This window comes from Arachis hypogaea, chromosome 5 (assembly GCF_003086295.3).
Source record: "Arachis hypogaea cultivar Tifrunner chromosome 5, arahy.Tifrunner.gnm2.J5K5, whole genome shotgun sequence".
In the NCBI taxonomy this organism is placed as follows: domain Eukaryota; kingdom Viridiplantae; phylum Streptophyta; class Magnoliopsida; order Fabales; family Fabaceae; genus Arachis; species Arachis hypogaea.
The window spans coordinates 4,903,679-4,920,448 of NC_092040.1; the positions used below are offsets into that span (position 1 = coordinate 4,903,679).

The following is a 16,770-nucleotide window of genomic DNA, read 5'->3' on the forward strand; positions in this document are numbered from 1 at the left end:
ACACACTCAAAATCTCATCTGATATTCGACCATGTCACAGTTATACCTTTTTTTCCCTCCTTCTGTAGTCTCTGAGCTGAGACTATAACTATCCACATACATTTATCATGTTAAAACCGTCTACACTGCACTTTTTGTGCACTGAATCCCTCCCTTTAGTCTACGAGACTATGACATTGATTCTATTTAATGGGGGAAAGCACAAATATATTTAGAGTAACTGGTAATTTCGAATGTAACTTTAACTACAAGAGAGGGGGAGGCTGGGGGATAAAGTTAAACTGGCATAGTACCCACATCTTGGTGTATATTGCACTTGGTAATTAGTAACATCTACAACAGTATCATCTGGTCCATATTGACACTTGCATGATAAAATATACAACACACTATTGTCTTCAGTCTACAAGCTTAACCCTTTGACTTTCAGTCTAAGATATTTCACTTATGAGAAAATTGTTGTACTATAAAGGCTCATTATACATACGGTACAAGACAGTAGAACAACCGGACAATAATAACCCAGAAGATGAAGGAATAACAATCATATGACCTCTCTTGCTACCCTAACTGGTTTCTCCTTTAGAAAGGCGATATCACCGTTTGGTGCAGTTAGGAGATGGTGATTTGAATCCTCGTCTTCACTTTCGACTGACAAGGAAAGGCCATCGGATTTTGATCCATCGTCATCTGCAATGACAGTTATTTAGATCCATTTTCTCTCATGATTTCATATTATTACAGAGGGGCAAGAATCCTTTCTTCTACAGTCCACTAAGAGCCCCCGAATCATCACAAGGAGCATATATTTTAGAAAATATTATCACAAAAAACAGGATATCCATCCTAGATTGTATAATAATACACAAACAAAATATTCAATAGTTTACAGAAGTCTTTATAATTCAAATATATGCTATAATGCTTCATATTTCTCAAGGGAAGAAAGAAAGTTCAAAAGCACACTCTAAATCTGCCTCCTTCTGGACTCACCTGAAGTGCAACTTTCCCTCAATAAGTCTTTGACAGCAGTTACACACAGAGACCAACATATTTTAACATATTCAATGTGCCCGTCTATAACAAATATAGTCTTTCTTGCACAACCATTAACCAATAAAATCAAAACAAGAAATCATTAAGGACAACCAATTGTCTGTCTTACCAGAATATGTGAGGCATTCCGGGAGATGTCTAACTGCAGCGACCTGAAGGCTTTGTGGAAGCAGACAACTGCAGAAAGAACCTGAAAGGCAAAAACACATCAAATGCAAGCCTGTGTTTGGATATGCATTTGCACTCTTAAAATCCCAGATGCAAACTTGATTTTGTTCCAAGTATGTTAGGATCCTCCTTCCCAAAATCAATTATAGCTCTAAACCAATGTTTTGGAAAAAGTATCGCTTTCTTCTTTCTCGTTGGAACTTTTTCACGGTGAGTTATTTTAATTGTAAACTTCCCAAATTATCCTCTAAAGTGTAATCACATGTTATTTGAGTATAGGCAATAAATAAATAAATAAAGACACTATAAAATTCATAGCCATCGATATTATGATTTTATCAATATCCAAACAACAATTTATTATATCAAATAACCAGACATAAATTACTATAAGTTAAAATCAATTCTAACCAAAATAACTATAACAGAATCAGTCTATGAAATAAAATCAAATACATCCTAAACTCACACCATATTGTGGAACAAAGTCCAATTGTAAGCATGCTTGCAGCATCTTATTTAAAAAAAAATGAAATAAAGCTATAGAACATAAATTGCATTTGCATGCTAAACATTCAAATTACAAAATATACAACATCAGCAAGAAGAAATACTTACCGACATGAGCCAGCCGATTTACCCATGCAGGAATTGGCTTCCCAGTTAATTGTTGGGAAACTTCATCTGTAAAATGGTTGCAATTCTTGGCAATAAGATGGTAAGTGTCTCCATGATATTTTTCAGCGAGGCGCTCAATGAAAGACCGGAACTCTGATTTAGACATATCGGTGCTGCCCAACAACACTGATCGTCTAAAGATGAAACCGGGGCAACTTCTTGGTTCTACCTCAAACACACCGCTCGATGCGTACTCATGTGCTCCAAAGCCATATTCCATACCATGCACTGTTCATGAAAACAATAAGTTAGTACAAGATGGTCTTGATAAAGTACATATACGTTCCTTCACTGACATGAAATGGTCCTGCAAATTTGACACCCATTGTTCAAGAGCTGGATGAATTTATTGTCTAATGTTATTATATACATTAAGTTGTCATATGCTGTAGCTCAGTTATTGTAGATTCCCTCTTCCAGCTGTACTTCAACACAAAATCAATAGTCTCACTACCCAAATAAATCAAATCTTGAGGATAATCATACAAAATTAGAAAGCGATAAATTCGTCCAACACTTATCAACCGTATTTAACAACAAATGAAGCTATCACATCACAGTTAAGATTGGGAAAATAAGAGGAGATCCAGCCTCTTATGCCAGTTTTATTGTCTAAAGTATAAACTAATGCATCAACAGCTCATTTCACATGTGACATACTTATGGAGACAATTCAAAGATCCCCAAATGTAAATGCACATACTGTTAGGAGAAAAGAGAGAGACTTGTTTTTATTAGTATCATAAATTCATCAATGAAGAACATAAATAACAGAATCTTAAGCCATTAAAATCAACAAAACACGACATTTTGAATCAGAATGTTTCAATAGTGTTTAAAATTGTATCCTCAATCTAGCACCTAATGCTAAAAAGTGCTCCATAACAAGCAGAGCAGACAACAAAACATGACATGAAGGAGTTGAAAAATAAAAAATTAGCATAAAAGGAAGAGAATTAGACAAACCTTCAATACCAGAATGAAAGACCCCAAGGCCAAAGAAATAAAGATAATTGTTTATGGGAATAAGATCATAAACATTGAGGTACACCGTGACACGGCTCTTCTGGTCACTGTTCTGCTCCCTTTGCGACCTTATGCTCAGTGGAAACAACCGCATTGTGGTCAGCAGAAACAATTCCTTGAACTTTATTCGAAGAATCGAAACCACATCTTGCAATAGTTTGAGAGTAAGAAGCCCTAGAAAATCTCCCCCAAAAAAAGTGAATTGAAGCCCTTGAAAGAATTGAGGAGAGATGAGAAGGACTTACGATTGGAGGAGTAGGGAATATAATAAGAATAAGAATAGGAATTGAAATTGAACAAGAATTAGGAAGTGAACTGGTTGTGGCCCCTTCCTTCCCCCTTAAGCTGGGATTAGAGTAGTGAGAGTGATGGTTATGGTGGCTTGGGGGTTTTGGCCATTTTGCCGCCGTAATATTTGTTAATATGCCAACTGTTATGGGTGTAATAGTAACGGCCATTGTCAATACTGTTACTACACCACATTCTCACATTCTCCTTTCTTTTCAACCTCAACTAACGGATTTTTGACGGAGTGTGTCTGTGTTGTATATAAATTAGAAAATGCAGCATTTTTTAAAAGAATAATGCTACATAAATGATAAATATTATTATTTTTTATTAATACTTTATTAATAATAATTATATATATTTTATACAAAAATATATATAATTTATATTTATATTTATTAAAATTTTGTACATATAAATTAATACAGTTTGTATCTATATTTTCTAAAATTTATACTTATAAATTAATAAAATTTATTTGTTAAAAATAATTTAATATTTATACTAGTCAAATAATGATAAAAAATATTAAAAATTACTTGTCTCCAAAAATTTCTTTATTTAAAATATGATTTGTTATTAGAATTAGAAATGACAATTTATATTACTCAACCTGCTCCTATTCAATTGGACGAATAATCACTTCAGCCCAACATAGAATAGATTTTGATTTGGGTATGTATTTCAACTTTGTTTAAATAAAAAATAGAAAGAAGGAGAAAATTTTATATAATAATTTTAAAGGAGTAGAGTCTACTAAAAAAATTTTCTCTTTTCTTTTAACCAGAAAACTTGAAATTTAAAAGTGATAAGAAGAAAATCAAATTTCTCATGTTACCTTTTTTTTTAAATACTTTGTTATGTAATTAAGAAAATATGATATTCTTAATGGTTGTATTTAGATGAAAACAAATGTTACTAGAGCGGGGGTGGTTTTCCATGGACTAGCTAGCAATCATTTGCAGCACTCAGCAATGAATATGAAGCACGCAAGGCGTGGTACAAGGGTGAATAACATTAAACAAGTGTGATGCTCACGCATGTTCCGCTTCAATCCATTCAGTAGCACTAACATTATTAACGTTGTTCGCAAGTCTTTCCAACATTTATGTTACATCTATTGTAGGCTTAGCTTATAGCCATCTCCATGTTTCAACTTGTAGGCGTAGTAGCTACTGTAAATATGTTATACGCCTAACAAGAATGCTCTACAGCAATGGAATTATGTAACATGTTTCGTTAATCAACGATAATCTCATTGAATTGGTAATTAAGTAGTTGCTTATAATACATTTCTTTTTTATTTCAGTTTAGACAGACATGGCATCAGTAACTTATAATTATTATTTCATATATATAACCTTTCTTATCAATTGCTATAGTTGAATATAAATGATGTTGTTTTCAATAATAAATTCGGTAACAATGTGCAAGACAAGAGACTGGGCAACAAGGAAGGAGCGGCAAATTGCTCCAGCCCAATGAGACTTTACTTTTAAGCAATAATAATTGATAGATTTCCCATTATTTATTTATCTTTCTCTTATCCATTTAAATTTTTAAGACGTATAATAATTTTATGAGAATAATAAATAAAATATAGAAATAAGTTCACCATCAATGCCACTATCAAATACGTATACCACAGAAAATTGCTACAATAATATATAAGAAGTTACACATACAACATTATGTGTTTTAAAAACGCAGCAAGTATTTGATGGTCTTTGTGAATATACTAAAATATCAACATGATTTTAAGGAGATATCAATTCTAATATGATTTTCTCATTTTTCTTTTTTTTATGTAAATAGGATTAATTATGATATTATTTCTTTTTTAGTTTAAATTATATATTTTTACAAGTTTTGCGATAAAAAATTTTTCTTTTGTTTTAGGTTTGTATTTTTTTATCTTAGTTCTTAGGGCAAAATGGACTAATAAATCAAATGGAACAAAAAAATTACACAAATCAACTAAAAGCAAAAACGTTACATGGATCTCCCAAAAGAACAATTTTATGTAAATGAATGAGACCCATTCGATTTACACAATCCAACACTAATTCGAATCAGGCCAAATCAAATTAGTAGTGATGCATATAAATCGAATTTGACCAATTCAAATTATGCATGCAAGGACGTCACTAGTAATTCGAAACAACATGTTTCGAATTATCAAGAACATGTAAATTGAACGAGGTAAATTCGATTTACTTAAGCCTCCACGTATATAAATATAATGTGAACGTGAATTCCTCCCATTGGAGTGAAACACAATGGCTAGTGAGGAGAATTTCTTAGTGTTGGTACACTATAGAGGGTTGATTAAGAAAAAAAACACGCTCTAGTATTAAGTTTATTTACTGATAAAGATCCTCTCAGTGTTTTTCTAAAACCTAAAATGAGCTTCGTTGAGTTCCTGAATTCTATAATCCAGAAACTGGGGTTGCAAGGCGTGAAACGGGTTGAGAAGTTATTCCATTGCATTTCGATTTCAGTTTTGCGAGAAGATGCGAAATACGATTCATTTGTCATAGGGAATGATGAGGATTTGGAGGTTCTGTTCCATTATCGTCGGCAATTTTCCGATGTCAGGACACCTGAGCTGTTGGTCAAACTTGTAGATGTGGTCTCTAGCTCAGATGGTTCGAACTGGAATCCCCAAACTCCAGAAACAGCAATCTGTTCTAGTTTGAGGTCTGTTGGTGCCTCTTCATCCGTGCCTGTGATTGCACCTCAGGCAATGGTGGTTGTCTTCCCGTCCTTCGCAGCTAATTCAACCGCAGTGGCGATGAAGAAGTTGGTATTATCTATACGGCGCCGGTTTCTTTACATGGTGGAACACCGGATGGTATAAACCATGTATTGCCGGATGATGATGACGCTGATGATGTGGATCTGAACATCGTTGCCAATGATAGCGGTGATGATATAGCAGCAAGTAATCCAGCTGGGGCTGGCGGAGCGTCCACCACAGGGACTCAACAGTATCCCCCACACTTTTCATTTTTTGACTTGGATGCCATGAGACAAGGAGGGGATTCCTGGCGAACCTGTTGGATTTAGTGCCAGAGATACACAGGGTACCAGAGGTCTATCAGAATTTCAGGTTGGTCAGCAGTTTCAGGACAAATAGGAGGCCATGTTAAGCGTGAAGACCTATAGCATCCGATGCGGGGTACAGTACAAAGTGGTAGAGTCCAATTATCGCAAGTACATTGGAAAGTGTAAGGAATTTGGCAACGGGTGCACATGGTTGATTAAGATCAATCTTAGCCATCGTAAAGGTATTTGGGAGGTAAAACGATACAATGGACCTTATACTTGTCTGGCCACATCGATCTCAAGCGATCACAGAATTCTTGATTATCATGTGATATCGGCCTTCATACTGCCAATGGTTAGAGCTGATGTAGCCGTGTGTATCAAGGTACTACTCAATACGACAGAGGCACATTTCGGGTTTAGACCGACTTATAGGAGGATTTGGTTGGCTAAGCAGAAGACCGTAGCACATATTTACGGAGATTGGGATGAGTTATACAATGAGTTGCTGCAATGGGTCCTAGGTGTGCAGATGAAGATGCCTGGTAATGTTGTAGTGTTGAGAACGAATCCTGTGCGAGTGGGTGGGCAGGTAAACCAGTCGCAAGCCTATTTTCACTGGCTTGTTTGGACATTCCCACCGTGTATTGAGGCATTCCGGCATTGCAAGCCGTTGGTTAGTATCAACGGGACCCACCTATATGGCAAATACAGGGGTACGTTGCTAGTTGTAATTGCACAAGACAGGAACTCCAACATCCTGCCTATTGCATTTGCACTTGTGGAGGGTGAGAATGCTAAGTCGTGGTCTTTTTTCCTATCCCACATCCGCCAGCACGTGACACCACAGTCGGGTATTCTGGTGATATCAGATCGGCACAATGGTATCAAGGCGACACTTGAATCTCCCGACGGAGGTTGGCTACCACCTGCTTCATACCGTACAATCTGTATTCGACATGCTGCATACCGTGCATTGTATACCTCTTAACAGTGGCCACATCGGCACCATCAGGAAGGTCTCCGAATGTGTCCTAAAATCAACTGCATCTTACTACGAACTTGTCAATGCAGTTCGCAGGAGGCAAAATACTCATCAGCTCCTCAAACCATGCCCAAGCTGGGCGACCACCTTTGATGTATTGCTCAAAATCTGTCAGGAAATCACTGACATAATGTTCATCAATTGGTAGCCCTAACTGGTACGCTACGTCCTGCAGTGAAATCGTGCACTCCCCGAACGGCATATGAAACGTGTGCGTCTCCAAACACCATCGCTCAATGAATGCACTAATCAACGGCTCATCCAACCTAAACCAAGTCTCGTTCAGCCTCGCAAGATGGTATACACCGACCATCTGCAAGTACGGAACGATCCTCTCGTTCAGGCGCATACCCTGCTGCCATCGCATACTCGTGATACATCGATGGGGCTGCATAAAAAAATGTAGCAAGTTGTCCCTCAGCTTAGAACGTATTTATATAACACATCAACTAATGCATATCTTAATCCAAATAATACAATTTGTACACAACCAAATAATGTTACGCGTTAAAATGCAAAATAATATCATATATACATCAAACTAGGACCTAATAAAAAAATATTTTCTTAAAAACAGTATAACATTAACATAAAAATTTACTTTAATGACTACTATTCATATTAACAAAAAAAATCCTAATCTTAATAAGTTTCACCCCCATTATCCTAAACCACTAATATAACCACTCTATCTAACTTAACAACGGTAAATAATTACTAGCATTATAAGAAATAAAAAATAAAAATATAAAAGTAACACATTAAATCCTATTTTAAAAAGAAAAGTGTGCACTAACCTCTTCATTGATAACACCAGCTATATGGACGACTCCATCCAAACGATAAAGCCGGTCCGGGTTATCTCCCATTAGCGGAATATAATGTTGAACACTTTGTTGGAGTTGTAGGGAAAGGATTTTCTCTAGAATTTGGTGGGACAGGGGTTTGAAATTGTAGTTCGAATGAGTTTAATTCGAACTCTATTTATAGGAAAAGCTTTAGTAATTCGAATTACCATGTTCAACAAACTATGGGCACTTCGAATTTGGTTGGACACTTCAAATTTGGTTGATTTAAATTAGTGTAACTCACGTGCAAATGTAATTCGAATCAATGTAATTGGATGTAGTAGTACATTCCATGCATGTATAATTCGAATTAGTCAAATTCGATTTGTGTGCATCACTACTAATTCAAATTGGCTTCCTTCGAATTAGTATTAGGTTGTATAATTCGAATGAGACTCATTCGATTTACATAAAAATGTCCTCTTGAACCATTCATGTAATGTTTTTGTTTTTTGTTGATTTATATAATTTTTTCCTCCATTTAGTTAAAATGTGCATTTTGCCCTAGTTCTTATTTCTACAATCCTTCCATAAAAAAAAATATATATTTTATGTATATTTAAACATACATTTAAACACTTCAAGTTATTACAAGAATAATATATCTATAATGTGGTTATGATTTACACTCATAACTAACAGTTTTTTAGGAACTAATTTTCTTTTTTTTATTTTTATAAATCAGGCACTAATTATGAATAGAAATACACCATTTTCACTTCATCAAATTCAAAATTTAAGTTATAAATAGTTGTTGGTGGTGACTTTCATTCAATTTAAATTATTTCATTTTGATTTAATAGGTGGAACTATCTTGAGTAGTTCCTATGAATCCAAATATACATCTGCAAAAAAGAAAAGATTGAATAACACAATAATAACTTAATAAGTAAAGCCAACCTAACACATAATATAATATGTGAGATACTAAAAATTTAAATATGATAACATAGTAAATTCAATAAAAATAGATATCAGCAGTAATTATATATACATTATACTACCACCAAAAATATTGTAGGACAATGTCAAAGAGATGAGTTTTTTATTTTCGAAATTAATTCTACTAAATGAACAATGAGAGATATTAATAACGTGAATAACCGACTGTATTTTAGTTTCACTAAATATTCAAAATAAAAATTATATTTAATTAATTTAAAATTTGATTTTTAAAATTAAAATTAACTTTTTTTTAACTTATTATTTAAGTTATTCAAAAAATTATTTTTCTATATTTTTTCTTTCAAAATACATTCTAAAATGTATGAATTCACTCCCTTTAAGTTAAAAAAAATTGGACAAAGAATGACAATTTGAGCAAATATTTCACTACAACGAAGAGGTCCCGAAGGACCTTGATTACTTCAATGTCTACAAATGAAATTAAGCTACTAGCATTGACATGTAATAGTGGATGGGAGGATATTTCAATTTCATGCAGGCAGACATTAATGAAGAACTAGATAAAGTTTGTGACAAATTTATTGAAAGAGCAATTCTACTTCTAATTGGTGAAGTATTTGTAAAAGTTAGAAGAGATAACACTCACATAATTCCGATATGAAAAAAAAAAGATTGTATAAATTTTTTAAAACTCATCAATATACTCTTTGATTCGTCCGTATTGGGTGGCCTAGTTATAGCAATTCCGATCAAGGTGTCGTCAAAAAAGGGAGAGAGTTATACGTTGGTCAAGACTGAACACCGCGACAGAAATATCTGTAAAAAATACTCCGACGTTCAAGTCAATAAGGAGTTTTAGTGAATATATCAAGCGAATATAAAACTGAGAATAAAACCTGATCCTTAGTCGAGATTGTGTACTCGACTTTATAGATCATGTTTTGTTCGTCAGTTGCAGATAGGTCTGAGATTCTGGGTTAGTTATCATGTTCTGTTTTGGATGATCAGCTTTTTTTTACTACGTCTCTCCATTCGAATACTCGGGTCCGGATTTATTATTTCGTTCCAAGCTTTTCGAGTGATCGAGGTATAGATCATATATCACTCTTAATAAAATTTATTACATCTGCTAGTATAATAAACCTTGTCACTACCAAAAAATCTGTTAGAAGAATCATAGAAAACCGTCACATCATAAAAATAGTAAAAATGACTATAAAATACATTCCACTTCAACTGTTCATAAGGTCACAAAAATCAACTTCAAGTAAGGAATAAATTGAATAACTCATAAAATTGTTAAAATACAATTTTATATCTAATACTTATAGTGGTTTTTTAATTAGCTCAAATAAATAATTTTAATATTTTTTATTTTTCTTAATTGTACTTTAAAGTTAAATACAGTATGATGGATTGTTAATTTAGGTACATCTACCTATATGGCCAACCTTCTCTTTATTTAAAACTTATTTTATTTGTTCTAGAAATGAGAATATTAGATTTGTCGATGCTCAAACTATTGAATAAATAGATTTTTTTTCCTGCATGTTTTTTTTTAACTCAAATACTGTCACCCATAATTTTAAGAATTGAATCAAATTGGCTGCTTCATCGGATTAACCGAACTGGCTAAAGAATTGATTAATCAGTTTAAAATAATAAAACATAAAAAATTACTTTTTTCTGAAAAAATATATTTTATACATAAATATATTAGTTTATTATATTCAATTCAACCGGTTGATTAAATTTTAAAATCTTTAAACTTCTAATTTTATTATTTCAATAAACAATTCAGTTTTTAGAACTTTACTATCATCACCTAAAAAATATATATATTTTTTTTGTAAATTCTTACTCTAGTTTCTTCATTTAACTTGTTCACTTCTCTTACGTAAAATTGTGGTTGCTTAAAGTCTTAAACACCATCCCATTTTTATTCTACACAGCATTTAGCAGCAAAGTCAAATACCTGAAGAACAATTCCTGATATAGTGCCTTCCATGCATCCAACAAAGACGATGGATTTCAGGACAAGAATGTTTCTCTTGAACTACAAGCTAAGTACATATATCTTTACAAAATTTATAACATGCAATAGTATTTAAATTAGCATTTGTCTAAAGACTAAAATTTTTTATTATGTATGAAGTCTTTGTACAATTCAACAATGTTAGCTTTGCATGTATGTGTTTTTTCTTTTGGGTATGAGAATAAGTAATCGGACGTCGATGACCCTCCGATTACTTTGCATGAGATTTTCAAATTTTTTTAATATAAAATCGATTGGTCCCATTTTCTTTTTTTAAGTTTTCAGTTCACATATCAGAATTTTTTATTTATGTATTTTAAATTTTTTATTTTTAAACACAAATCGAATAATTCGAATATAAAAATTAAAAGATTCGGATGGTCCAATTTATATACCTCTAAAAAATTGAATAGTTTAATTTTTACTTTTTAAATTAAATTATCCCACAATTCAAAAAATATTATAGTAATTTATAATTTAAAAAAATACTATTATTAATCTAACATAAAAAAAAGTGTGCTTGTCTAAGTAGATAATTAGACGTATTTTAATATGTGAAATGTTGTTAAATAAAATCTATTTTTTTCTAATTAGCATCAGTTTGCCTTTCTCTCGTGCATGCATATATATATATATGAAAGGTTTAAATGTTGATAAAATTAATCATAAAAAATAAAGATAGTTTAGTCATTTTAATTAATTTTTAACAGAATTAATAAAAGTTTAATGATTTATCATTTTTGTCTAATTTTTTATGGATACAATTTAACTTTATTTTTTTATAGTCGGTTTTGTGAGCATTCAAATTTTTCATGGTTAGAAATGGATATTTACGTGGTGAAAACTCATCTATAGTCGATTTTACATGAAGTTATTTTTGGATGGTTGACACGTATTACCATTTAGTCTAAAAAAATCAATTTATTTTATACAAATAATTTAAAAAAAAAACTGTTTGGAGAGATCAAATAACCACTTTAAAAAAATTCAATTCTTTATGTATATTATCCCTAAATCTTTAAATAATGACGAATTTGGTACGTTCTTTTTTTTCATCTTTTTTGACTAATCTTTCTTTAAATTTATCTTTTACTCTTATTTATTTATTTTTCGTCAAATATATATACAAATTATTTAAAAATATAAAATTTAGTATTATGAAAAAACAAAATTCATATTTTTTTGTCTATAAAGAAATGGTGAAAAAGAAAAAATTAGGAATCGAAAAAGAAAAGAGAAAAAAATTATAATTCACATAGAAGGAAGAAACCGAATTTGCGATACGAACAAAAAATTATAAATGGTATCGTATATATCTATTTTTTCTATTTCTGTTCCTATATTCCTTAGGAGCTTTGTTTTGTTTTCAATGACTCAAATTTTCGGTCGTTAAATTTATTCTCTAACACAGATTTTAAATTAAGTTGTAAAAATATGTTCAATTACAACTTTACAGTTAAATTAAATTTCATAGTAATTAACCAATTAGCTTTCATATTAGTTATGAAAAATCGGAAGATAATAAATTTCAAAAGTGCAACGAAAAAGAAGAGAGTAAAAATAACTGTTTGATCTAACTTAAATTATTTTTTTAATTAAATTATTTGTATAAAATAAATTAATTTTTTTTAAACCAAATGAGGTTGCCCTTCTGAATTCAGCCTCCAAGAGACGTTCGAGAAGTATATGTCTGCAAGAATCTAATCATGCCTTCAATCGCCACTCATCTTCTCACTGTAGGAGTATAATAAAATAATTTATTATTATCATATTTAACATTATCTTTTTATTAGAGTTATTTATTTTTTTTAGTTTTTATCTTTATTTTTGTGGCTCATTGTTTTTGTTATGGAAGCTGTGAATATGTCGTGCGTGGTTATGAATTTTAGAAGTGATAGACTAGTTTGTGGGACAGCTTTTGCTCAGCTTTAGCGTAAAGAAATTAGACCATTTGATTTCTTTGGGGGACAAATTTTGTAAGCAAATCGGAGGGTCTGTTTTTCATGGAGGAAAAATTTGAATTTTCAGATAACTAATCGTACCGTTCATTTTGTATATACATACACACACATAAATCGATTAGTGTAAGCTAATTCAAAAATAACATATAATAATAAAATCGGACCATCAGATTTGATTTTCCGAAAATTATATATATATGAAGGTGTGTAACGCGTAAACAGCTGATGAAATCCAATCTTTTTCATCTTCTTCGACTTGCTCTTCTTCTTTCTTATGCTCTTGTGTCTCTCTAGTTGGCTTTGAAGAAAAAAAATTGATAGTGAAGTTTCTGTTTCTGTTTAAGTGAGTGAGAGAAATGGATGATAGAGTCCTTTTGAAAGTGTAGTATTTTGGTCAGATTTTGTTGCGAACATCTGAAAGAGTAAAATTTATTTGTGAAGATTCATTAGATATTGTTATTCCCTTCACAATCTCATTTGAAGAGCTTAAAGGTATAATTTGTGAGAAGATAGATTCGGAGATGTCAAGAAAAATATCATGTATTTTATATAGATATCTCATACCAGTATTTGGTGGATTTGTTCAATTTCAAATCAAATATATAACAGATGAAGCGAGTATGCAAGAGATGTTTTCAATGTATATTGAAAGTTGTGCTCAAATCTTGTTCATCGAGTTGTACATTGAATTCGAACAATTTGAGGCCGACCGAAATATTTTACGGGAAGATTACAATAGTGATAATGAGGAAGAGTTCGAAAATAATTACGAAGTTATTAGTCCAAACGGAGATGAAGATCAAGGTGAAGGCACTATGGCTCCGAATGTGATAGATGTGGCAAATGCACTCGCAAACGAAGTGCCGTTTGAAGAGCCATCTTTCATGCGAGTTTTGGATTTGGAAATCATGCATGCTCCGGAGTTTCTGGAATATATGAGTGCAGGTACGTAATTACGTATATTTATAAGAAGAATTAGAATTTTGTAATAGTTGATATTGATCGATGGACCAAATAATTAAGTGACTTGTGAAAATATACTTAATTAGCATTTGTAAAAGTGTTTATTTAGTCAAGTTTAAGATAATAATATTTTTAGTTAATTAGTATTTAGGAATCAGTATTTATTTAGTTATTTAGTTAATTAGTATTTATTAATTAGTATTTATTTTAGTATTTATGAAGTTAGTTAGTTGATTAGTATTTATTTTTAGTTATTTAGTTAATGTGTATTTATTAATCAGTATTTATTAATGTGTTTATGTTTTTATTTTGTTAAGATTGAGATAATAACCTAATGTAAAATTTATTTATATCATTATTGATGTTATGAGTACTGATTTACTTTTAATTTCGGTTTTTAAATAATCGTGCATTAAATACTTATGGTATGGCTGCCGTCATGGCAGAAGTTTCTATTGTCGCAGATGGTGAATTCGCCGTGAGGATGGAATTTAGTTGTAGGGAAGCTGTTATTAAGGCAATGAAAAAGTATACCCTCCGAAGAAGTGTAGACTACCGGGTGTATGAGTCGGAGCCGTTGACATTTTATGCCAAGTGTACACAGTACGGGTCAGGGTGTGATTGGCTTATCAGAGTTAACATGATCAGCAGAAAGTACGATTAGGTTATAAGGAGATATAACGGCAGTCACACTTGTACCAGAGCCACCATTTTTTGCGAGTATGAAGTGTGTTACCAGCGTTTAGGAGAGCGAGGCGAGGCCTACACTAACTGGTTAAACCGTGTTCCCCGCGAACAGTATGCGTTGGCATCCGACGGTAGTTACCGATGGGGTTACATGACGACAAATCTAGTGGAATGCATCAACTCAGTCTTGAATGGTGCACGCAATCTCTCCATCACTGTACTTGTGAAAGCAACATTCTACAAACTTAATGAGTTGTTCACTTGGAAAAGAGTTGAGGCGGAGGCTCGGATTAATACTGGCCATTTGTTTTTGAGCTTGTGACCTCAAAATTGCATGCAAATCAACCTGCAACAGGAAACATCCAGGTTAATTGTTGCAATAGGCAGAATGAAGTCTTTGAAGTGCGTGAGATGTCAAATGGACTGGAGTATGCTGTCGACCTCCGTTGTCAATGATGTGACTGGGGTGAGTTCCAGGTGGACCGGATTTCTTGTCGACATGTGTTTGCATATTGTGCAAATCAACGACTAGATTGGCAAGTATATGTGCATGACGTTTATAAGATGGACCAAGTTAGACAGGTTTATTGAGCTAGGTTTAGGCCACTCGAAAATCCTACTACGTGACCTTCTTACAACGGTCCTCGATTCGTACCGAATCTGTACCTGAGACGCGTTACCAAAGATCGCCCTAGGATGACGCACTTCTTGAATGAGATGGACACGCGAATGTTACGTCGTCTTAGGCGATGTAGGCAATGTGGGGTTGAGGGACACAATCGTAGAAGATGCTGTCAAACAGGTGGTCCAAGTGCCGACAATAATGCGCAGTAGAATTATATTTTATGGTATTTGAAACATTGTAACTTATGTCAATGTACTCTATGAAATATCTGACTTTAGATTCTGTCCATACAGTTTACAATATTCGAAACATTATAACTTGTCCAAGTATTCCATCATATGCATAGTAATGATACATATAATAGTTAAATGAAACTTAGAAAAGTTAATTCAAACATAGAATAGTTAATTGGTACTTAGGAAAGTTAACTCATACATAGAATAGTGAACTGATACTTGGAAAAGATAACTGATACAAAGAGAAAATTAACTACGCCACAACTACTTTCTCGTTGCCCACTTTACACCTTTCACAAGATTCTTGCATTTTTTGGCAGCCTTTTTGAACACAGATGGAGTGTATCGACTAGTGCTATGACGCGGCAGATCAACCCTGAGATTGTAGCATTTGCCTGTCTCATCTGGAGTACATGCGTCACCTGTATATAATATAATCAGACCATGCAAGTATATAATATAATCAATCCTAACCAAGATACCATAAATGAAACAACATCAATTGACCAAACAAGTATATAATATAATCAATCCTACCCAAGATACCATACATGAATATAATAACATCAATTGACCAAACAAGTAAAGCAGTAATAGGACCTGCATCATTACGGGATTCTTCATCCTCGTTCATGTCCTCATCTTCATCCTCCTCCATGTCCTCATCCTCATCCTCCTCTTCGTCCTCGTCATCTGGTTCATCCACTAGATACTCATCAGTCTCATGCTCAAGTGTCTTAACATTTTCTTCAATCAGAGTCATCGAAACACGGTGAGAGTTTTGACTATTAAGAATTCCTCGACCACCGTCACTCCTACTAGAATCACCAGATACCAACCCTTCAGAAACACCCAAGGAAGTGCAATATGGATGCCTCGCATCGAAGGAATACCTACCCGCGATGAAATCAGGCTGATAGCCATATTGTACTTGGTCGGCATTTGAAGCCATGAACCTAAGTAACTGGCTAAAAGAACCTCCGTCTCCTGAGTCAAACTATGGCGTACTCCAATACTGTTGATGTATTAGGAACGATGGGGTAAATTGTGTTTGAGGTATATATTGGCTTGAGGACTAAAGTTGTTCTTGTGGAGGTAGAGGTGGAGGTGGAGGTGGAGGTGGCGGTGACTGTGCCTCATGCCCTTGATTGTCGTCATCCATAACCTGATTACCCTCAACATCCTCTTGAACCACAAAAT

General features: G+C 33.1%; 3 protein-coding genes across 3 annotated transcripts; 1 reads left to right on the plus strand and 2 right to left on the minus strand.

Annotated features, from left to right (window-relative positions):
* Nucleotides 1–271: 271 nt before the first annotated feature.
* Nucleotides 272–3,448, minus strand: LOC112800360 (deSI-like protein At4g17486). Its single transcript, XM_025842596.2, has 4 exons — nucleotides 2,869–3,448; nucleotides 1,843–2,130; nucleotides 1,166–1,246; nucleotides 272–690 (listed from the first exon to the last, which is right to left on the minus strand). The coding sequence occupies exons 1-4, from the start codon at nucleotides 3,020–3,022 to the stop codon at nucleotides 545–547; spliced, it is 669 nt and encodes a 222-aa protein (XP_025698381.1). The 5' UTR covers nucleotides 3,023–3,448; the 3' UTR covers nucleotides 272–544.
* Nucleotides 3,449–6,361: 2,913 nt separating this feature from the next.
* On the plus strand, nucleotides 6,362–7,255 carry LOC112803172 (uncharacterized). The gene has a single exon (XM_025846686.1). It carries the CDS (start codon nucleotides 6,362–6,364, stop codon nucleotides 7,253–7,255), a length of 894 nt encoding a protein of 297 aa, XP_025702471.1.
* Nucleotides 7,256–7,304: 49 nt separating this feature from the next.
* LOC112803174 (protein MAIN-LIKE 1-like) lies at nucleotides 7,305–8,178 on the minus strand. The gene is made up of 2 exons (XM_025846687.1): nucleotides 8,107–8,178; nucleotides 7,305–7,697 (listed from the first exon to the last, which is right to left on the minus strand). The coding sequence occupies exons 1-2, from the start codon at nucleotides 8,176–8,178 to the stop codon at nucleotides 7,305–7,307; spliced, it is 465 nt and encodes a 154-aa protein (XP_025702472.1).
* Between the last annotated feature and the right edge of the window lie 8,592 nt (nucleotides 8,179–16,770).